Here is a 23485-nt window from a genome sequence, read left to right as displayed (position 1 = left end):
ATGCCAGCAGAAGCCGAGCTGCAGAAGACGACACCGGCCACGAAGTTCTCCTGCCTTCACTACCTTAATCCTAAACGCCAGCGTCTTGTTCAGCTTCTGCCTCTCACAAGCTCAGCTGCTCCTAGCCAGAGGCAGATGGAAGCAGTTTATGGTTTCACTAGATGACCACTGAATCTATTAACGTAATTACGGCTTTAACGTGGAGTCATTTGTATTGGGAGTGCCTCAGCTGAACTCGCAGGTGAAGACTTCTGAATTGAGCAGCACCGTGTTCTAGTGCCCACAGATTAAATGAGAGCAAGCTTAAGCATTTACAGCACTGAGAATAAAGGGATGCTCGCAGTAGTGGCAGCTACTACATAAAGAGCACAATCAACGAAAACAGAAAGCCAGCTGATGAGTGAAGAAAACCAAGAAGGGGACAGCGAGGCGCGCCGGCTCCCCATCTGTCTGCTGGCTGCTGGGCTGAATGAACGCATGATGTTTGTTTAGTAATATATTTCTATGTGTATTCCCAGTATGTGCCAGAACAAGGTCTTCACCTGTGTGAACAACATGGAAAGATGAAAATGGTCACCACTTGACGTGACCCCAAGAGGGAAGCACCATTCCATCCCAAGGAGAGGAGATGGTGTCTGCTGAGAAACCCAAGAGTACCTAGTAAACTTAGCGCGTGCCCAGAGGTCCTAGGGGAGGAGACAGGAGGTGGCAGCAGCGCTGTGTACCCGGAGACCCAAGTGAGGAAGCCGGTGGAGACAACTTCAGGCTGAGGGGGCCTGGGACAGCCAGCCGCCAGCTTTTTCTGTTACTGTTTTTTTTTTTTTTTTTTTTCCAAATTATTTATTGTCTTTAATCATGAATAAGAGATTAATTAAAAATCCCTTCAGTGACACCCATTGCTGTCTGTAATGTTCGTAACCACTACACTGTACAGACTAACTGGAGCCCATGACTTAGGAGGCTTCAGAAGAGGCACAAAAATCCAAACGACCTTTTCAGAGCTGACAGTGGGGACAGGGACAGGCCCTTCGCCCGAGGAGGACATCCCTCCTCTGCTTGTGTTTCTGGCACTTATAATGTCAAGTATAGTAAAAGCCACAACCAGGACAGGGAAGATTATCTTCAATCATCTACTCAATGTGACTCTGCCAGCTTTCGGGGCCATGAGGCTGCCAGTCAACCATGCCACCCCAACCTGTCACCACTGTCTCTAGAAGGGCAGAGGGCTGCAGCCTGCACAGCTCTACAGAGCTACGGTCGACAGAAGAGGTGTGCCCAACAGTTGCCACAGAATCAAACATGAACTAAGACAGTGAAATTTGGCAGTTGGACTTCACAGTCTAAAAACCACTGCATGTGACTTCTCCGTGTGCATAGCCCAACTGTATTTGAAACACATACCAACTTTTTTGTTAAGACAGGTCCTGCTCTGTCACCCAGGCTGGAGTGCAGTGGCGCAGATGGAACTCACTATAACCTTGATCTCCCAGGCTCAAGCAATCCATAAGCTTCCTGAGTAGCTGGGACTACAGGTGCATGCCACCACTCCCGGCTATTTATTTGTTTTTAAAGACAGAGTCTCACCATATTTCCCAGGCTGGTCTCAAACTCCTAACCTCGAGCGATCCTCCTGCTTCAGCGCTGGGATTACAGGTGTGAGCCCTGCATCCGGCCCATAAGGACCTTTTACCTGCTACTGGCTAAGCAGCTTCAGGACTCATTTTTTCTCACATGGTTCCTTTGTTTACTGTGAAACTGGCAGCAGAATGAATGTGCCACAGATTCGAGCAGCCAGGGTCTCGCTTCCTCGTGACATGGTAGCCCTAAGTGGCAGGCTTACAGCACACGCGCCCCCACTCTGCCCTTCCCATGCTCTCACTAGACGTCAACAGCCAATTATTCCTCTGGCTTCACCGCAGTTCTTGTCTCAAAACTGTGACCCCTTCAGGCACCCAACAGCAATCCCTCAGAGTTGTCACATTCAACAAAACCATCCAAGATCACCTACTCTTCAAACTTGCAGATGGAAAATTTCTATCTTGATGGGCTGCTCTTCTACAAAACCTTAACTGGAGCCTGACTCACCTACTTCGTGTTCTCCAGACCATCAAACAGCTGAGATTAAAACTGCCAAAGGCACACAAAAACTACAATCAAATAAGTGATCCAACTTGGCATCGGGAGGAGGAGGTGGCAGTGCCAGCTGAGACGCCGAAAGTCCAGGCAGCAGCCTCTACCCTGCGAATGGCAGCTGCCGACCCTCTCCAAAGGGAGGCCGCTGCTTTCCTCTTGCAAGCAAATCCCTGGTAGATGGTCCCTAAGAGAAAATCTTTATTTCACATGCCTGCAAGATCCCAACATTCATGTGGCTTTACAAGTTTATGCTGTCAAAGCAATGTTGAAATACCTTGCAGAGACAGCTTTTTAGGACATGAAGCTAGAAGTTTAAGGCACTTCTGAAGAACAGTGGTTCTCACTGGATGCTAGCTGTGGAGTCCTACCACCTGCGCTGTGGTACCTTGAAAGTAACTTGTTACTAATAACAGTTAAAAGTATCAAAACCAGAAATGCTTTCTTCTAACAATGTTACCTTCACTCCCTTGTATTTCTGCAGTGTGTAACCAGAAGCGCATTTCATCACTGCAGCCCAGACTCTAGTGAAGGCCACACAGGTGAATTCCATCTAACATCAAGATGGACAAGGCTGAGAATCGCCTGGCTGGAATACTCTTGTCAATTTGCTTTGCTATGTTATCTCATATATACAACGTTAACTACCATATTTTGCACAATATATAGAAACTCAAATCAGAAGATAAGAAGGAAAGGAGAGGTGTTTGTCCAAAGTCAGGCTGAAGGAGGAGTGGTGGAGGGGAAGAAAGGCAAGAGAGCATTCCTCATCTTACCCTGCCAGCCCCTGTGAGCGCCAGACCCCGTGCAGGGCAGAGAGCACGTTCCCACTAGCAGTGCTGGAGCCAGCCTGTGGTAACAGACAAAAAGAGAAACCCGTTATCTTCTGAAGCTCCCATCACACAGCTGCCCTCAAGACACACGGCTCCCCATCACCCTCATCTAGAACAGTGTCAGATACCAGGGAGCTTCTTGGCAGTCAGGACCTGGCTCGCTTGCTCAGAAGCACTTACACTCAGACACGCAGGCAAGCAGGGACGTGGCCCAGGCCACATGGGAGGCTGCTTTTCAGACCTCACCAGATGACTGATGAACAACTATTCGATAGGAGAAGGACAGAAACTCTATGAAGCAATACGAGGAGGACGGGGAATTGTTCGTGTAAATGATACAACCATGAAACCTGCCTAAGCAGCTAATAAACATATTTAATACAGCGCCATGTTCCACTGAAATCATCACCAACATTCTTAGCTTGGATCGTGCCACCTCCACACTAAAATTTGGCCCACATTTGTTCTACTTTTCCACACAGCTAGGACTTTTTCTGTTTTGGTTTGGTGCAGGTATGTTAGGTGTATGGCATTCTTTCAACTCTCCATCTAGTGAGGGTTTTTTTAAAAAACAATTTTTCTCTCAAACACAATTGTTTAAACATTTCTGACAACTGTCTTAACTCATCCAGTTAAGGCCAATCGCAACCTTAGGTTCAAAGCCTGTCAATTACCTGCTGCATGGCAGGAAGCTTGTCAACCTCTCTGAGACTTAGGTTTGTCACCAGTAAAAATAGAGTTTATCTGAAGATAGTATTACCAGGCAATGGCCCTATTGGCCCTACATGCTTACATAACACAGGTGAAAATGATTGTGAAATGGTACAATGTTATATAGACACTGGGGACATTATTCCATCAGTGGCGGTTTTCTTAGTTTCCACAGGCAGCATAAGATGCTATTACAGGTAAATGGTAGCCATTTGTATTCACTTCATATACCTGTAGTCCCACTGCTGACAGATATGAGCATCGGAAACGTCTCCAGTACATTATTTCACCACTTACCTTTGCCAGCATAATTCTTGTCTTTGCCACATCTAGAGGTGTGGTGACTGCAGCGGCAAATCCACCTGTGAAAGTAATACCCAACACCCAAGTGAGATACTACTTACGGTACTAGATGGTAATTTTGTAATTTTTTCAGAATTCCTCACTCTGCCCAAATCACTTCATCATTATGTACACCTGATGCAAGAACAGGACGCACACATGTAAAATCTACCCATGTGCTTCATTGCTTTTGCACATGGTGAATACAGAACTGCGTGTAAAAGAAAATGCTCTATCCACTCGGGGGAAAAAGACAGGGCTCCACAATTTACCTTGCTCTTTCATTAACTAGCAATCTAATGAGTGTGTTTGTATGTGTACATATATGATGCATGTGTACATATATGACATACATGTATACAGTAAGATCTCAGTATGTGAGATATACTGCTCCTAATGGTTCCCAGAGGGTTCATGACTTTCTATGGGCCACTGTCTTTTTTTGTTTTTGAAAGGACAGGGTCTCACTGTCTCTCACCAACACTGGAGTGCAGTGGTGTGCTGCTCACAGCTCACTGCAGCCTCACCCTCCTAGGCTCATGCCATCCTCCCACCTTAGCCTCCTCCTGAATAGCCAGGACTACAGATGCACACCACCACGCTCAGCTGATTTTTAAATTTCCTGTAGAGACAAGGTCCTGCTATGTTGCCCAGGCTGGTCTTGAACTCTTGGCATCAAGCACTCCTTCTGCCTTGGCCTCCCAAAGAGGTAGGATTACAAGCATGAACCACCATGCCCAGCCTGGGCCACTGTTCTTTAAAGTGACTCTAAAATGCTTCTATCATTTCTGATCTGCAAGTAGGAAAATGGACAAATAGAGTCCCATGTAACATTGTGGGGATTTTTGGTATACATGGTTGGATTCTTTGAATTAAAAGAATAAAGCTTTTTTATATTTCACAGGCTCCTGTTAACAGTCCAGTCAGAGTTCCTACATTTCTAAGCTCTCTTTTACATCTTCTTAGTATGGGTTCAGTAGGCATTACACCTTCTGGCTTCCTTCTTACCTTCTCTCTCATGATTGCATTATCTGAATGTCATGACGGCTGAACTATATACAGACTGGACTTTTGAAGGACTTTCTGTTTTAAAATAAACCAGGTTTATGGTGTAAAGATTTCATTTAATGCAGTGCAAAGATATAGTCTAAATCCCAAGAGGCCCTATGGAGACAGAAATAATAAACCCTAAAAGACATGACAAAGATTCAGCTTCCAAGAGCTGGGGGAAAGAGGCAGTGTTATAGGGGCTGAACAGGACACACGTGTGTGAAGGATACTCCCGAAATAGCACCAGTTTTCTTCTCGCTCTCGTGGCTTGTGGACAAGAAGGTCATTTGATCTCTGCCAAATATCTTTCTAAATATGATGCTGAAATAAGATCATTATACCGCCTCCTCCATATGGTAACACCTACTATGACACTGACTTTTTGAAAGGTGTACCTAGTTACGCTCTCATGGTCCATTTCTGGTTACCCTCGAATGTCACACACCTTAGGGGTAAGTACTATCAACTGACGTGAATATTTGAATCCCTTCTGGTTTAGCCATTTCAAATTATGAGTATGTAAAACTCTTTGTCTTAAATCCAGAGATTGTCTGAAATTCAGAGACTTGCTAAACTTTTGTGTTTAATTTTTGTGGGCTTGGTCTTGAAATCCTACACTTTTGTTCTTAACCATATATTTTGCCCTGGAAAAGTAAATATACTTTTAATTACACGATAGGATGCATGAACACTTTATATCTGTGTGTGTGTGTGTGTGTGTGTGTGTGTGTGTGTGTGTGTGTGTGTATCCATTCCCCAAGAAAAGAAGAACAGGGAAAAAGACACAAAGACAACAAATTTACTATCCCAGACTTCCCATACCCTGAAATAACAGATTTGGTTTTGTTTCCCTTACCAGCAGCAGGGTCTCTAGCCTGAAGGAATCCTTCTTTGGAGTCAGAAGGACTAACGCTTAAATCCCTGCTCTACCAGTTGTCTGCCCTAAGATAATTACTTATTCTCTAGCTGAAATACCTTATGAGCTAGGGACTCTTACTGCCCCATTCTACAGGTGGGGAAATCAAGGCTTACAGAGGCTAAAAACTCGAAGAGTTTACTTAGTGCTGAGCTGAGAATGGATCTTAAGTCTGTGTTGCCTCCGGAACTGGAACTCAGCCACTGGTGTCCTAGTGGCCTCAGTTTTCTCATCTGTAAAATGCAGACAGTAGTATGACATGGGAACTAAATGGGTCTATGCAATGTGTCTGGAACAGCATCTGGCTCACAGCAGTGATCACTAAGTAATTAACTCTTTCCTGTGTGGACAGAGCTTTTAAGTGATTTTTCTTTCCATCTCTAGACCAGCACACACAGGCACTCGAAAACACTTAATTGGTGCCCTGGTCTCTAGTTTTTGTTAACTCATCCTCTTAAAAGGCAGGAAAAGGTAAAGGTAGGAGCTAATATCTGTGGTGCTTACTTCATATATGGCATGCCAGGAATGCACTAGGCACTGTCATTGATGGTTTGATCTCATTTGCATAGGTGTTACTATTCCCATGTTACAACCAGCTGACTTGCACAGGCCACACGGCGGATATGGGACCTGGGACTGTCACGTGTATCATGACTTCAAAAATAGTACTCGTTCCACTACATAACTGCTTTGATATATGATAAGACAATTTAAAATCTGTCCAATTGTTAAAACCCACTTTGGTATGTGAAAATGTTCACAAATGATCCTAAACCAATTAAGACCTAAAGGTTGATAAGGAACATCTAATAAATTTAGTTACTGCAAATCAAACTTATTTTGGTCATCAGCAAAGGTCTACCATTCCTTCAGTGTGGATGCCTCCCAATATTCTCTTGGAGATTTAGGTTTCATGAAATTAAAATGAAGAAAAGTTACAGACAGAAACACATATGCTTCAATAGGTCCTAACTTTACTACCATGAGAGAAGTGGAATTTTATGTAAGTTGCTAATACATCAATTTGCCTGTCTCATCAAAGACTTCTCTAACTCACAGACCTCATAATTCTTTTGTAAGGAAGACCTGTGAAGATAATAGACTAATGTTCATAATGGGGAAGGGCTGGGGCCAGGACTTTCAGTTAAAATGTACTTATTTAAGTGTTAGATTTAAGGGCACTGTAAGCTACTGGCAGCAAATATAAGGAGCATTCTAACATATGAGACAGGAAATAATTATTTGGTACAGCAACTATAGGCTGGTTTTGTATTCAAAGCATTTGTGAAACAGTGTTCCATGGTCTCCACTGGAGTTACGTTTGTACTGAATGTTAGGCTAACTGCTTTCAAGGACAGGATTCAAGGGAAACTACAATTTTATGATAGCACTGTATCTCATATTTCCTTGAGGAACAAATGCAGATTCCCTAACTGTGCCCCCCTCTCCTGCCATAAAGACAAAGCAGCCGCCTTCCTACAATAAGGCTGGAGCTGTCACCCCTGAGCAGCAGCTAAGAATGTAGGGGCAGCAGGGGGGAAGTCCCCAAATCCATTCCCAGGCAACCTTGCTGCCATTCATTGCTCCTCCAGATCCTGTGCTGCCCCTGATTAGTCTGGGAGGGACAAAAGCACCACCATGCTCCTCTTCTGCATGACCTCCAATGACGTGTGCAGATGTGGAAGACTTCCACATCAACAACAAGGAAAATAGTTTTTGTTTGTATTTTAATAAAGATTGTGTCAGGCCTTCTCATTTGTTACCCAAATAATCCCTCACCCTATTCTAGAATTTCAAACCCACGGAGAGACTGCAATCAATCTCTCTTTCTCTGTCTCTTTCTCCCCCACCCCCTTCTCTCCTAGAGAATGTACAGAGGTGTTTATTATGAGAAACTGACCAAAATATACTAGAGTACCCAAATCACTATAGCAGCAAATGTCATGCTTACTTAGATTGCATTACGGTAACTCAAAGCAAGGAAGTTGGCAAAGTCCTCTTTTTCCCTAGTTTAACCCCTGACCAGAAGCCAAGGGAATTTTTGAGCATGACAAGCCATCAACACCTCCAATCTCAAGGGACATTTTTGGATACTTGTGCCAAGTAGTTTATAAAACAAGCATTAGCAAGAAAGAGTGCCAAGGATGGCACACAGAATGGCTCATCTGCAATGATTTACCCGATTTAAACTTGGAAAAGCACATGGGATGAGAACTCTGATTTCTCATTTGAGGGCAAGTTTTCTCACTCCCTTTATGGCCGTGTAAGGGTAAAGTCTGCAAGGCAGTGTGTAAGTATTTTAAAGCGACTGCACAAGATATCATTCGTCTCTATACTCTGTAAGGCACAATGCTGCAAATCTTAGAGAACCTCACTTTTTCACAAATGGGAATATTTTCAAGTGATATTTATCCTTCAGAAATGTTTTAAAATAGTAACCCTGTTCCTGTAGATCAACATTTGTACCAAATAAAATTTCAAAACAATAAGGGACATAAATAAGAAATTTATCTTTTGCTAAATATACGTGGATCTACTGACAATGCATTTTTTGCAGGCCTTGGACAAACTCCACTTATTAGAACGTCTGCAAAAAAAAATAATAATATGCTTGTATTGGAGGCATTTCAAAATTTACAAGCTATTAGAGGAGATTGTTCTGTAGAGCAATTTTATTGATATGACATTCCTTCACTCAATCAAGAAGGTGAATTACTGTGATAGTAGGTTTTCATTTTCAGCATGTTGGTTGTTCTTACTTAAACAGTACTAATTCCTTACATCGACTTGGTTTTACAGAGTACAGAGTACTAACCATACATTATCTCAAGCCCTGAAATAATCCCCTAAGTAGGAATTGTTGCTTCTACATTACAGGTAAGGAAACTGGTACTCAGGAGGGCCCCAAAATCTCATTCGTGAGTTGGGGACAAAACAGAAACTTGACAATCCTGCAAGTCACACAGCTCAGCCTGCGCTAGGTGTGTAGCCGTGGGCACCTCGCTCCCCTTCCCCACCTCTCAGCATCACCGCAGCTCTGACTATGCTGCCACACTCCCCAGGAGAACCACGTCAACTGAAAGGGCCTGGAGGGCAGGATCCTACCACATAGAGGATGTCTGATAGGAAGTTCCCTTCTCCCCTTCCTTCTGACAATCTAAATGCTTAGTGTCTATTACAGAGTATTATTCAGAAAAGGAAATGGTAATTAATGCAAATTTCCTTAATAGTAACAATGTCTCTGCAAGCAAATCTTTGAATTGGGTATTTAAGGAATAGGACCAGAGAATATGTTCTCCTTATTTCAACACATGAAAGTTTTATAGTATTGCTAACTTTAAGAATTAGCCTTACTTATCCAGGATGACTGAATTTCAAAGTGAGTGTGCTCACTTTGTCCCCAGGGCCCAGGAGACAGTCTACAAAAAACGCACATCTCTCTTAAGGACTGGGGAATAATGACTCCTGACCTCTGGAAAATGAATCAAGACCACCTACTTATTTAACACAGCTAATGACTATTGTGTCATGTGGAAACAATTACCATCATAATCAATCTGGATTGGTTTCATGTCTAGAGGCAAAATTCTTATTTTTGATTATCAATTCTACAAGTCAAATAAGTCTAATTATTAATAAAGAATCCAATAAAATGTACATTTTGTTTTCCCAATCGTGACAACAAAAAACCAATGACGATTAAACAAACTGGAAAATAATTATTTTCCGATAAAGTTAACACCCCAAACCTCCCCTACCGGCTTCACATCTCAACTGAAAGCTTCATTTTCTGGCAAATTTCCATTGTATTTCAACTATAATTCTCATTTAACTTTGTAACAACCAAATATACTTCTCGCTTAGGCTTTTAAGCATATCACTTCTCTTTAAAGCATCTGAGTTCTCATTAAAGCCTCCCTGGAAAATTCAGACGACTTAGTGATGGATAACACCATATTGCATATTGTCACCTTGCTCTTGCTTTCATGTCTCGAAAAAGCCCAGATGTGTAGATCTCCATACTTCCTACACAGAGCAGTTTAGCCTTCAGTAAGCTATGAAGGAGCCTCTGCTCTCCTGATACTAGTTAATCTACAGTGCTGTCAAACATGTCACACAAACCATGAATCATTGCCTTTTGCAGAAATCGCTTAAACCCCCTAAGCACTGCCCAAGGCAGACAGCTGCACAGTCAGCCCTACACCCACAGCAAGTCTCTTCCCACAGAGGACTTTATAAATCATCTTTAAGATAATTCCAGGGCCTGAGTGAAGGCTTTAATAAAGATAAAAAGAAAAAGAAAAATTTGTCAAAAACAAATTGGTTGTCTTTCAGGCAGACACCTTTTTAGCAGTTATTTTCCCTAGGACACATGCTTTTCTCAAACAACTAACGGAGAGCTCTTCATCTAAACAATCTGGAATTTCTAAAGAATGTTGTTTTTGCATAGTTAATATTTTCACATTTTTCCCCCTCTTTGGTCTTTCCCAGTATAATATAATCCTTTGCACCTGCAAAAGCTCCACAGACTGCTGACTGCCAAGAATCCACCACATGATCCTGCCTCCAGGACCAGAGGGCCTGTGTTTAAGGAGAAAGAAAAATACAAGTTATTAAATATTTGAATTTATCAGAACCTCCTGTGGGTTAGCTCTGGGGATGGGAACTTAAGTGAGAAGCTATTTTGGTGGCATTCTTTTCTGATGACATAAGTGACTTTCCCAAAGACTTAACTGCATTGTAAAATAAGTCAAAGAAATGAGAGTGACAGCTACAATAGAGTGCTCAAAGAAACAATTTTCAGAGAATACATAAGTGTGTGTGCACACACAAAACATCATCGCCACACAATTGAGACAGTGAACTTACTCATGACCCAAAAGTTTCCTTCTATCTCTATGTAACCCCTCTTTCCTGTTCTTCCTCACTACCCCAAAGCAATCTGATCTGTCATTCTAGATTAGTATGCCTTTCCTAAAATGTTACATAATTGTAATCATGTATTTTTAAAATACAACTTTTTATTCAGAATTATTTTATGATTAACCCACGTCATGCAGATATCAGTAGTTGACTTTTCATTAGTAACATTCTGTTGTATGGATATACTGTGATTTACACATTTACCTGTCGATGGACATTCAGGATTTTTCCAGTTTGAGGCTATTACAAATAAAGCCACCATGAACATTCGTAAGCAGGCACATGCTTTCATTTCTCTCGGGGAAATACCTAGCAGTAAAATAGCTGGAGCACATGGGAGGCATATAGTTAACTTTTTAAGAACTGCCAAACTTTTCCAAAGCAATTGTACCATTTTACATTCTCACGAGTTCCGGTTTCTCCACGTCTTTCCCAATACTTGGTATCATCACCACTTTAAAATTTCAACCATTCTAGTAAGTGTGCTATAGTATTTCATTGTTTTTTCTTTGAATATGTATTTTTTGAAAAGAAAGTCATTTTAGTAGGTTTTGTTTGTTTGTTTTTGACATGGAGTCTGCTCTGTCGCCCACGCTAGAGTACAGTGGCACGATCTCAGCTCACTGCAACCTTCAGTTTCTGGATTCATGCAATTCTCCTGTCTCAGTCTCCCGAGTAGCTGGGACTACAGGTGACCACCAGCATGCCTGGCTAATTTTGGTATTTTTAGTAGAGACAGCATTTCACTATGTTGGCAAGGCTGGTGCTAAACTGATCTCAAGTGATCTGCTTGCCTCGGCCTCCCAAAGTGCTGGGATTACAGGAGAGAGCCACGGTGCTTGGCCTTCATTGCGGTTTTAATTTGTATTTCCCTAATGATGTTGAGCTGCTTTTCATGTACTCATTGGCCATCCACAGCATACTGTCTTTGGTGAAGTGTCTGTTCAAATGTGTTGCACATTTGTACTGGGTTACCATATCTCAATGACTGAATATTAGTAGTTCTTTATATATCCAAGAGATAGCTCATTTATAGATGTTTTCTTCTAGTCTTTTGTCTTTTCACTCTTTTAACAGTGTCTTTCAAAGAAAAGAAGTTTTTAATTTTGATGAAGTCCAAATGATCCTTTTACAGATCCTGCTTTTGGTGTCACATCTAAGAAATCTTTGCCTAACCCAAAGTCACAAAGATTTTTTTGATCTTGTGTTTTCTTCTAGAAATTTTATGTTTTCAGGTTTTACATTTATATTTATCATCCATTTTGAGTTCATTTTTATTTATGGTACAATTTGTAGATTTAAGTTATTTGGGTTTTCATATATGGATATTCAGTTGTTTCAGTGACTGGCAGAGGTAATCACTTCTCCAGTGAACTTCCCACTTGCTTTTGTCAAAAATCAATTTTCCACATATGTGTGGGTCTCTTTCTGAACTCTATTCCGTTCTCATCTATAGACCTATCTCGATGTCAATTCCATACTTTAACTACTGTAACTTTATAATGAATCTTGAAATCAAGTAGCATTTGTCTTCCAAATTTATTTTTCAAAGTTCTTCTAAATATTTTGCATTCCCATATGAATTTTGCTATCAGATTAATAATTTCCATGAAATAACCTGCTGAGACTATGATTGGGAGGCACCAAATCCATGGATTACTTTGGAGAGAACCAGCTGTTCATATTGAGGGGCTTTCCTCTCATAAGCATGCCATCCCTCTCCGTTTTACTAAGGTCTTAGTTCCTCTCCACACTGATGTGTAGTTTGCACCATACAGGTCTTGCACTGATTTTGTCAAATTTATCCTTAAGTATTTCACATGTTTTGATGCTACTGTGAATGGTACTGTTTTTGAAATGTCGATTTCCGGTTGCTCATTGATAATATGTAGAAACTGATTATCAACACAAATGGTTTTTGTATACCGATCTTGTATTCTGCAACCCTGCTAAACTCAGCTGCTAAAGTTACCATCCTCATAGCTTTAATAGAGCTCATCAAATTTTCTACATAGATGACCATATCATCCATGAATAAAAACAGTTGGACTTCTTCCTCTCCAATTAAGATACCTTATAGTGTTTATTTTCATTTTTGCCTCAATTGAGTAGGACCTTCAGCATAACGGCATGCACTGCAATAGTGACCACAAATATTACCAAAAAAGACCTCCTGATTATTCTAATTTAAATGGTTAGAATAGTGTAATGGTTTTCTGAGAGTGCTGTTACTTTTTAGGGATAATCAAATACACCACAACTAAAAGAAGAACAGCAAAGTTCATTTTAGTTTCCTACTCTAAATACTTCCCCACTGACAACTGTAGTTGGAAGTTTGTGAGAGTCACTGAGGGGACAAAGAAGAAGCCACATAAATGAATCATTAGGTACAGGACCCTGTTTATTCTGTCAACTTTCACAACTTAAGTCAGACAGTGAATATGTTAGCTATCTAACAAATTAAATAAGTGACAGTGTGTGGCTTGAGGACTCTACCATTTCCCTCTATCCATACGAACAGGAATGATTCTCTGAAAGTGGATTAATTCAATTTACTGCACTGAGAGTGCAGCTATCAAATAGATTTTTGGCACCTTACTTGTGAGGTGTAAGTAGATAAGCTAAAAAAGAAAAGATTTACAAGAAACAGGTTTCTAAAGATAATACTGCCATTAAACAGAGTAACTGGTATATTTTCAGAAAATGCTCTAATGTTTGCAAATCAATCTGTATGCTTTAATACAAAGTATGATTTTCTCCAGAGCTCCTACAAGCATTGGATTAAGAATAAGAAACAAAGGCCGGGCACGGTGGCTCAAGCACTTTGGGAGGCCGAGGCGGGTGGATCACGAGGTCAAGAGATCGAGACCATCCTGGTCAACATGGTGTAAAAATACAAAAACTTAGCTGGGCATGGTGGCGCATGGCTGTAATCCCAGCTACTCAGGAGGCTGAGGCAGGAGAATTGCCTGAACCCGGGAGGCGGAGGTTGCGGTGAGCCGAGATCGCGCCATTGCACTCCAGCCTGGGCAACAAGAGTGAAACTCCGTCTCAAAAAAAAAAAAAAAAAAAAAGAATAAGAAACAAGACAGTGGAATTGCTTCTTCTTTACTTCTAAGGTGGCAAAGGGTGTATTTCATCTGGCTAATGCCAGTTTTAACACCAAGACTTACTTCACCAACTCATTAGAAGAGCAATGCAAAATATAAACCAGATTTCTGTTGATGACTAAAGGTCATGTTCAGTTAATCTACTAATATCTTTAAGGATTCCAAAGAGCAGAAGGCTACTCCGAACAGACTTAAAATGCTGAGGTTACAAGCAAAAGTAAGTAAGAAGATGTGGATGGGATATGAAATCAACAATATTATGTAATTCATAAATTCAACAAATATTTGCTAGGTGTCAGGTACTGTAGTCAAGGAAAGAAAACATAACAGTTCCAAAGGTCTAATATGTGAGGCAGGTGTGGTGGGGGCAGAAGAGGATTATAAAAGATAGAAGTGAGGTGACATAGAAAGCGTCACAGAGATGCCTGTTACAATCTAGGGAGAAAAAAAATTGGTCGCCAGGGGGAAATAAAAACACAATCAAAATAGACTCAGATGGCTAAAGATACCATTTAAAAATAGAATCTCCACAGATAAGCATAACTTTCCACTATTACCTGGCCAGAATAAAGAGCCCACAAACAACATATAAAGAAATAATGTGGTATTTGAAATGGATACTAACAAGTATGTTAAAACAAATAAATCTCTAGAAGACCCAAAACGCTTGAAGTTAAGAAACATCAGTGGCAAACACAAAGCATGACGTAAAGAACGACTGTAACAGCAACCACAATACACACTCACATAGAACATACAGTACTTCCCGTGTTCTGCGTGTGAAGCGCTTTACATACATCCACAATCTTCTGAGGTGTATGTAATTTTTATTATCTTGTCATTTTAGAGACAAAAACATTGTGGCTCATGCCTGTAATCCTAGCACTTTGGGAGGCCAAGATGGGACGATCACTTGAGGCCAGGGGTTTGAGACCAGCCTGGTTAACATAGTGAGATCCCATCTCTAAGAAAAAAATTGTTTAAAGATGAGGCCCAAAGATGTTAAGTAACTTGCCAAATGTTAAACAGGGAGTAGGAAAGCTAGGAGCTGGATGGGACACTCTGGCGTGGGCATGAAAACACATGGGTTTGGAAGTATAGGCTACAGCTGTCTGCTGACAACACATAAGCATTCATGAGACACTTCTACAAGCAAATCACAATTTCTACTGGAACGATTAAACTATCCAAGAGAATGAACAAATTATGTCAATGTGTAAAACAACTTGCTTAAATTAGATTAAAATGATTTTTTAAAAGGAGGAATTGTCTGAATACAGAACTTCAGAAATGTAATACTGAGACCAATCTAAAAACATGGGAGTTATTTACAAATTACTCATTTGAGTGCAGCTTTAAATTCATAAAACAACAACAAGAACCTGGCTGATAAAAAAACACCATACAGCAACTACGAAAATATTCTGAAATTATTTATTTGCTTATCTATTTGAAGGGACAACAGAATTGTAATAAAATACTCTAGCTGGAAACATTACTCATAGGAAGACTATGTATTATTGATTATGGCATTCACATAGTTATAGATTGGAATGTGGAATGTATTGTAGGCAACAATATAAATGATTACAACTGCCAACATTAGGTAGGACTTACTGACTGCCTACAATGCTCTAGGCACTATGCTAAAGATTATACATGTGTTATCTCATTCAATGTTGAGAAGTGTATTATTCTCCACAAAAAAAAAGCTGAGGGGCAAGGGCTAAGAGATGTTAAGTAACTTGCCTGAGGTCACACAGATATTAAGTGGAAAAACTGAGGCTGGTTCGTTTTGCAAATAGCATAGTATATATGCAAAATTACATTTCCTCACTATCATATACAGTGCAACTTCTAGTCAAACACATCATAATACATACTTTATTAAATACTTTGATGTTAATAAAATGAATTTAAATGTGGGTTTATAATAGAAATTTTTATGAAGGACCTGCAAAATTTTTTTAAATTTCCATAATTTCTCAACCTAAATAAGTCATTTCATTGCCCCAGAGGTCTAAAGATCATTTCTGTCAAGGCAGATAGGTGATTAGGGGAGGAGGGGAGGGACATAAATGGATGTAAAGAAGCAGTATTGGAGTCTCAGCTCATGGTGGAGGTTGTGTACCAAAGTAACAGTAAGAAATTTAAAAAGCAGCCGGGCGCGGTGGCTCAAGCCTGTAATCCCAGCACTTTGGGAGGCCGAGGCGGGTGGATCACGAGGTCAATAGATCGAGACCATCCTGGTCAACATGGTGAAACCCCATCTCTACTAAAAATATAAAAAATTAGCTGGGCGTGGTGGCGTGTGCCTGTAATCCCAGCTACTCAGGAGGCTGAGGCAGGAGAACTGCTTGAACCCAGGAGGCGGAGGTTGCGGTGAGCCGAGATCGTGCCATAGCACTCCAGCCTGGGTAACAAGAGTGAAACTCCGTCTCAAAAAAAAAAAAAAAGAAATTTAAAAAGCAAGGGGCCATATTTTCCCTGGCATTTGCTTTTTTATCCTAATTCAATGTCCCATTTCCTTTTTCTGTTCAAATATAAGTAACTTAAGAGACAGCATCTTGTTCTGTTACCCAGGCTGGAGTGCAGTGAAGTAATCACAGCACACTGCAGCCTCCAACTTCTACACTCAAGTGATCCTCCCGCCTCAGCCTCCTGAGTAACTGGGATTATGGGCAAGTGCCACTACGCTCAGTTAATTTTTTTTTGAGGCAGCATCTTGCTATGTTTGCCCAGGCTGGTCTCAAACTCCTGGTCTCAAGCGATCCTCCCACCCCAGCCTCCCAAGTAGCTATAATTACAGTATAAATGAAATCTTCACATGAATCTATGGTTAACATTAATGAGAAATATCAAGCTTAAGTAATGAGAACACCAGTCAAAAATGTTCTTAGTTTCACTTTGGTAATTTTTCTTAAGTAAAGCTTCCTTAAACATTTCGAGGCCGGGCGCGGTGGCTCAAGCCTGTAATCCCAGCACTTTGGGAGGCCGAGGCGGGTGGATCACGAGGTCGAGAGATGGAGACCATCCCGGTCAACATAGTGAAAGCCCGTCTCTACTAAAAATACAAAAAATTAGCTGTGCATGGTGGCACGTGCCTGTAATCCCAGCTACTCGGGAGGCTGAGGCAGGAGAATTGCCTGAACCCAGGAGGCGGAGGTTGCGGTGAGCCGAGATTGCGCCATTGCACTCCAGCCTGGGTAACAAGAGCGAAACTCTGTCTCAAAAAAAACAAAACAAAACAAAAAAAAAAACATTTCGAATAGGTTGTATGACACTTTTATTTTGAAATAACTTTAGATTTACAGAAGAGTCACAAAAATAGGAGCATTCCACCAAATGCTGTGGCTTGTGCCTATAATCCCAGCACTTTGAGAGTCCGAGGTGACAGGATCACTTGAGCTCAGGAGTTTGAGAGCAGCCTGAGCAACATAAGGAGACCCTGGCTTTACAAAAAATTTTAAAAATTAGCAAAATGTGGTGGCAAAGGCCTGATTCCCTGCAACTAGGGAGGCTGAGGTAGGAGGATCACTTGAGCCCAAGAGGTTGAAGCTGCAGTTATCAGAGATCACACCACTGCACTCCAGCCTGGGCAACAGAGCAAGACCCTATCCCAAATAATAATAATAATAATAATATAGTTCCCATATATCCTTCACCCAGCTTCCATAGTATAATTATCAAAGCACAAGCCTGAGATTGGTACAATATTATTAACTAGGCTACACACCCTAATTGAGTTTCACCATAATAATTATTGTTTAAAAGTAAGCAATTTTTAAACCAGCTTGACTTTTTAAATGAATAATATTTCTAATATTCATTAGAATGCTCAGTGATATCACTACAATTAGGTAGTAACTTCCCAAGTGATTCTTCACTTACTGCTAAAAGCCTATCAGAAGAACAGCATGAATAGTTTGGCTCCCCTAACCCCACCCCAAGATAACAGCTATTAGCACCAGTAGTCATAGGTCAGAAAGCAAACACCAGGCACAATACTATGAAATGGCTGGGAGTCCAAGCCCAGACCAGGTGTTTTCTATTAAAGTGTAGCATGAAGAGAAGGCTTTTTCACTTTTAAAAGCCCCACCCAAATAAGCACTATTGTCATATGAATAACAAATTGAAAATAAGTGTTCTGGCTCCAGTGAACGAAAACTTACAACTTCGGACTGCTTTAGCTGCTCTAATCAAAAGCAGTTATATGGCTTGCAACCTTACAAGATGATGAAAATTGACTACATGCTTTTAATGGTACAATAGGTATATGCACAGAATCATCTACTCAATTCCAAATGAGTAACACCAGATGACAAAATTTAAAACAACGGAAAGCATAATGCTTAGTTTTTTCAAACCTCGGCTTGCTCTTGATATCATCCTCTGGGTAGGTCTCACTGTCATGAGTTTACCACCAGAAGTTTAGAACCGATTAAACACAGCAGAGAATGATTTTCATGCAAATACTTTCCATACTGTAGTTGTTCAAGCTATTGTGTAGCTTTTGCACACATATTTTAAAACAACAAAGCAACAGCTGCCTATAATTTTACGATTTAATCAGATGAACCATCTCTCTATGAAGTACTCACATACTAGTATGTCTAAAAAAGAGATTTCTAAAAGAAAGTTCTGAAACTGAAAAGACTGTCAAATCTAACTGGGAACCACAACTGGGCTCTCATTCCGCCATACCGTGGCTCTTGCAATATGAACCAGTGGCTAACAGGCTAAAATGAATTTTTCATATAGCACTACTTTTCATAATTAAAACTAGATATACCTAACTGATAATTAGGAATCCCTTACGGTACACAGGCTGATTTGGGTTATAATGGCAGCTAGACTGAAACTGTTCTAAGATGTTCAAGGGGCATCAATTTTATATGCATTGATATGTACCTTGTTTTTGGTAATAATATATGTTGGCTGGTTGAGATATTTAGATATTTGCATTCTAGATAAGTTAAGTTGGTAAAGATAATAACATATAAGAAAATCTTACACTAATAATTGTGCTGGTAATTACAGGCAAAGATAATGATTATTCTTTTTTTTTCTTTTTTTGAAATGGAGTTTCGCTCTTGTTGCCCAGGCTGGAGTGCAATGGTGCAATCTCGGCTCACTGCAACCTCTGCCTCCTAGGTTCAGGCAATTCTCCTGCCTCAGCCTCCTGAGTAGCTGGGATTACAGGCATGCGCCACCATGCCCAGCTAAGTTTTTCTGTATTTTCTTAGTAGAGACGGGGTTTCACCATGTTGACCAGGATGGTCTCGATCTCTTGACCTCGTGATCCACCCGCCTCGGCCTCCCAAAGTGCTGGGATTACAAGCTGATAACGATTACTCTTAAGCAAAAGCATGATGGACTAAAATGCTCAGTTTGCTTTGTAATATTTAGGTTTTAGAGTTTATACAGTATTATTTTTGGATAAGTGTGGTCTATGTTTTATTGCGGGGATATTTATTCTGACTGGGGATCCTCTGAGCTTTCTACTTGTGGTTTGGTATCTTTTCAGTTGTATTAGTCCACTTTCATGCTGCTGATGAAGACATACCTGAGACTGGTCAATGTACAAAAGAAAAAGGTTTAATCAGACTTACAGATCTATGTGGCTGGGCAAGCCTCACAGTCATAGCAGAAGGCAAGGAGGAGCAAGTCACATCTTACATGGATGGCAGCAGGCAGAGAGAGAGAGCTTGTGCAGGGAGACTCTTGTTTTTTAAAGTCATCAGGTCTTGTGAGACTCATTCACTGTCATGAGAACAGTGCAGGAATGATGTGCCCCCATAATTCAATCCCCTCCCACTGGGTTCCTCCCTGACACGTGGGAATTGTGGGAGTTACAATTCAAGATGAGATTTAGGTGGGGAGACAGCCAAACAATATCATTAGTTTTGTGCAGGGCAAAATTCATTGACAACATCTAAATATATCACTGAGTAATAGTCACAATGAAACAAATTATTTTGATTATGAGTCATCAAATCATGTTGTTTTTTGTTTTTTTTTTTTTTTTTTTTTTGAGACGGAGTCTCACTCTGTCCCCCAGGCTGGAGTGGAGTGGCACAATCTCGGCTCACTGCAACCTCCCCCTCCCCGGTCCAAGCAATTCTCCTGCCTCAGCCTCCCAAGTAGCTGGGACTAAAGGCACGTGCCACCACACTTGGCTAATTTTTTGTATTTTAAGTAACGAGGATGGTCTTGATCTCCTAACCTGATGATCCACCCTCTTCAGCCTCCCAAAGTGCTGGGATTATAGGCGTAAGGCACCATGCCTGGCCCAGGTATGATTATTTTTAATATTTTTGCCTGCAAAAGAACACTTGGTTTGCTATGTTCACATATGGGACAATCAATCTTTTTAAAAAGATTTTTTTTTATCAAAAATAGTTAACATAAAAGAGCTGCAGGACTTACACTGACAAGCCCTATTTATTGGAAAACAGATATACTGACAAGATTTTGTCTGAAAAAGCACCAGAAAAAAATTTTAAAAGTAAGCAGTCACTTGTTTTTTTAACTGCCCTTTGAAAGCTCTCTCATCTCACCTTTGATTCTAAGGGAGAGGGACCTCGTTATCTTCACCTCTGGAGTCCCACAGGGCCCCCACGTGATTCCTAATATAAAGAAGGCAGGTAAATGTTTGGTACCTACATGAACACCTACCATATAAGTAGTATTTCATCATTTTACCCTTGTGTAAAGAACAGAAAAAAAACGTGAATGGGCCAATCCCAAATTTTCACTCTTAGTTCAATGAAGAACCCTGTAAATCAGAAATGGCATTTACTGAACTGGACAATGCTTTATAACAAGCTGTACAAAAACGGTTTCTCAAGTTTATTTAGGCTCAGTTGGAATGAAGGCTATGATCAACTGGTGAAGCCTACTGGGGGAGAGCAAGACCTAGAAGCAGCACATGAACTATCATATCGCAAACTTAAACTACACGCACTCAAAAAACCTCCAAAATGCTCACAAATAACAAGTAAGCAGGTCTCAAGACAAATACAAACAGCTAACACTCTCCTTTTTATCCCCATTTGTTGAAGGAGGTTACATGTGAATGTACAGATGGGTCCCTTGAAAATCGTAAGCCGGCAAGGTCTTGTAGTTTCTTGGAACAGGGAATTATTATTGGCATTTTAAGTGCTTCTAAATACATATTTATGTTTGATTATCTGATTAAACTGAAGTGTGGAAAATTCTCTTTTCTCACACTTTGTCTCAGCCAAAAGAAGTCGAAATTACTCATCCCAAGAACCTTTTATCTTGATGGATTCTATTTTTCTCATTTCAGTCACAAACTTGCATAAATATGAGAAAAATGCCTAAAAGAAAGAAATGAGGAATTTTGGTGTGCTGCTTATTATTTCCTTACAAAGGGCCCTAGCCCACTACCTCCAGGCTATGGCACTCATAAGCCATGGTTAAATCTTACCTTTAGTTTAAGTAAGAGAACCTGCAAGGAATGTGCTGGGTGTTACCAGTTTGGCTCCACAACTGTAACCACAGCAGGCTGCCTGGGCAGCTGCTCAGCTCTAACTGAGGATCTGGGAGAGGGGGCCAGGGCTCCAGGAGCCACAGCTTTCCTTCCATCCATCCTCTTGGGCCTTTGAGATACACGATACTCTTCCTGCCCTACTTGGTCTTGTCATCTTTTTTTCCACCATCTCTATTTATCTTTTCCTTGGCCAAACTATAAAATACAAACATTTCTGAAACATTTTGTTTACTCACTGAATTTCACCTAAAAGTAGGAGTTTCATACTTTTCCAATTCTTACATTCCCTATATGGAACTCTCTCGGTTGCTCTAGAAACCAGAAAATGTTGCTTCTTACCTTTATAATTTGAATGCAAGGATGCTGAGGAGTTCTCATTCTTTTTCTACTGTGTGTCTCATACTTTCTAAGATGCAAGTTAAGAATTCAAACTTTCTTATAGTTTTTGAATTGTTAAAAGATGCCTGCTTCATCATGAGATTTTGCTAAAATCTTAAACAGTATCTCAGACTACTTTGACTGCTGATCAGAAAATTTTAAATGTACTTTGTTCAGTTTATTTTTACTTTGTTCAGTTTATTTTTACTTTTATTTTGAGACAGGGCTTTGCTCTGTTGCCCAGGCTGGAGTACAGTGGCACAATCTTGGCTCAATGCAACCTCTGCCTCCTGGGTTCTAGCAATCCTCCCATCTCAGGTTCCCAAGTAGCTGAGATTATAGGCCCACACCACCACATCCCACTAATTTTGGTCTTTTTTGTGGAGATGCATTTTCACCATGCTGACCAGGCTGGTCTCGAACTCCTGACCTCAAGTGATCTGCCCACCCTCAGCCTCCCGAAGTGATGGGATTACAGGAGTGAGCTACTGTGCCTGGACTAAAATGTACTTTGTTCTTATTTTCTGGTAGTTTCTTTCATATTGACAAGTTATACTTAATTTTTAATACTAGCTTAGCGTGGTAAAAATCAGATACAAAGGCATTTTCAGTCTTTCGCCACTCCCTTTCAATCTTCATGATGTTTTTACTGGAAACTATGTTCTAAGCAAACATGTCTATGAAGACACCAGATTCTCCCATTCTCTCATGAAATGGTGTTAACTGCAGACCCTGAGCACTGAGCATCTACTAATTCTTACCTTCTTCATACCACTAAAAGTATCAGAGAAATTTGTTGTGGGTAGGGTGATGGTAAACATTTTAACTATTATTAAAACAAGAATCAACAAGAAAAAAATGTTATTTACTCTTTTTTTTGAGATGGAGTTTTGCTCTCTTGTTACCCAGGCTGGAGTGCAATGGCGCGATCTCGGCTTACTGCAACCTCCGCCTTCTGGGTTCAGGCAATTCTCCTGCCTCAGCCTCCTGAGTAACCGGGATTACAGGCACACGCCACCATGCCCAGCTAATTTTTTTTTTTGTATTTTAGTAGAGACGGGGTTTCACCATGTTGACCAGGATGGTCTCAATCTCTTGACCTTGTGATCCACTCGCCTCGGCCTCCCAAACTGCTGGGATTACAGGCTTGAGCCACTGCACCCGGCGTTATTTACTCTTAAACTTGAAAATAGTTTTTATATAGTGCTGCACATTTAAAATATTTATAAAACAAAAAAGAGAGATCTAAGTAATCATTATACACATTGAACTATTACTATAAGTGAAGCGAAAATGTATTGGTCCCTGATTTCTTTTACAAAGCTATGATTTCATCTTAGAAAAGCATTAGCATAATGTTGCTATCTTACCAAACCAAACTGATTTTATTTTCATTTTGCTTTGAATACTGTTAGCTTAAAGATTACATCTCATCTAGCTATTGCTTTAGTAACACCCTGTAGCTGTAAGCAAAACCATTTGGACCTGACAGTATTCTTAACAGTTTCCACCCTGCACTATTAACTGATGTCTCACACTAAGACAATAGAAAAAAATGACATTCTCACAGGAAATT

At 40.6% G+C, this 23485-nt stretch overlaps 1 protein-coding gene across 5 annotated transcripts in view; it reads right to left on the bottom strand.

The window, feature by feature from the left end:
• SLC25A26 (solute carrier family 25 member 26) overlaps positions 1-23485 on the bottom strand; it is a 176091-nt gene that overhangs the window by 15579 nt on the left and 137027 nt on the right. For all 5 annotated transcript variants that reach the window (XM_003940207.3, XM_074404521.1, XM_074404523.1 and 2 more), the window contains 3 exons: positions 10494-10563; positions 3972-4036; positions 2907-2980 (listed from right to left, as the gene is read on the bottom strand). In XM_003940207.3, the coding sequence (XP_003940256.1) occupies positions 2907-2980; positions 3972-4036; positions 10494-10563 (209 nt within the window). The remainder of the gene's footprint in view (positions 1-2906; positions 2981-3971; positions 4037-10493; positions 10564-23485) is intronic.

The sequence above is a fragment of the Saimiri boliviensis genome, chromosome 8, assembly GCF_048565385.1.
Source record: "Saimiri boliviensis isolate mSaiBol1 chromosome 8, mSaiBol1.pri, whole genome shotgun sequence".
Lineage (NCBI taxonomy): Eukaryota > Metazoa > Chordata > Mammalia > Primates > Cebidae > Saimiri > Saimiri boliviensis.
Note: the sequence above shows the minus strand (reverse complement) of the source record. Positions and strands in the feature narration are given on the sequence as shown.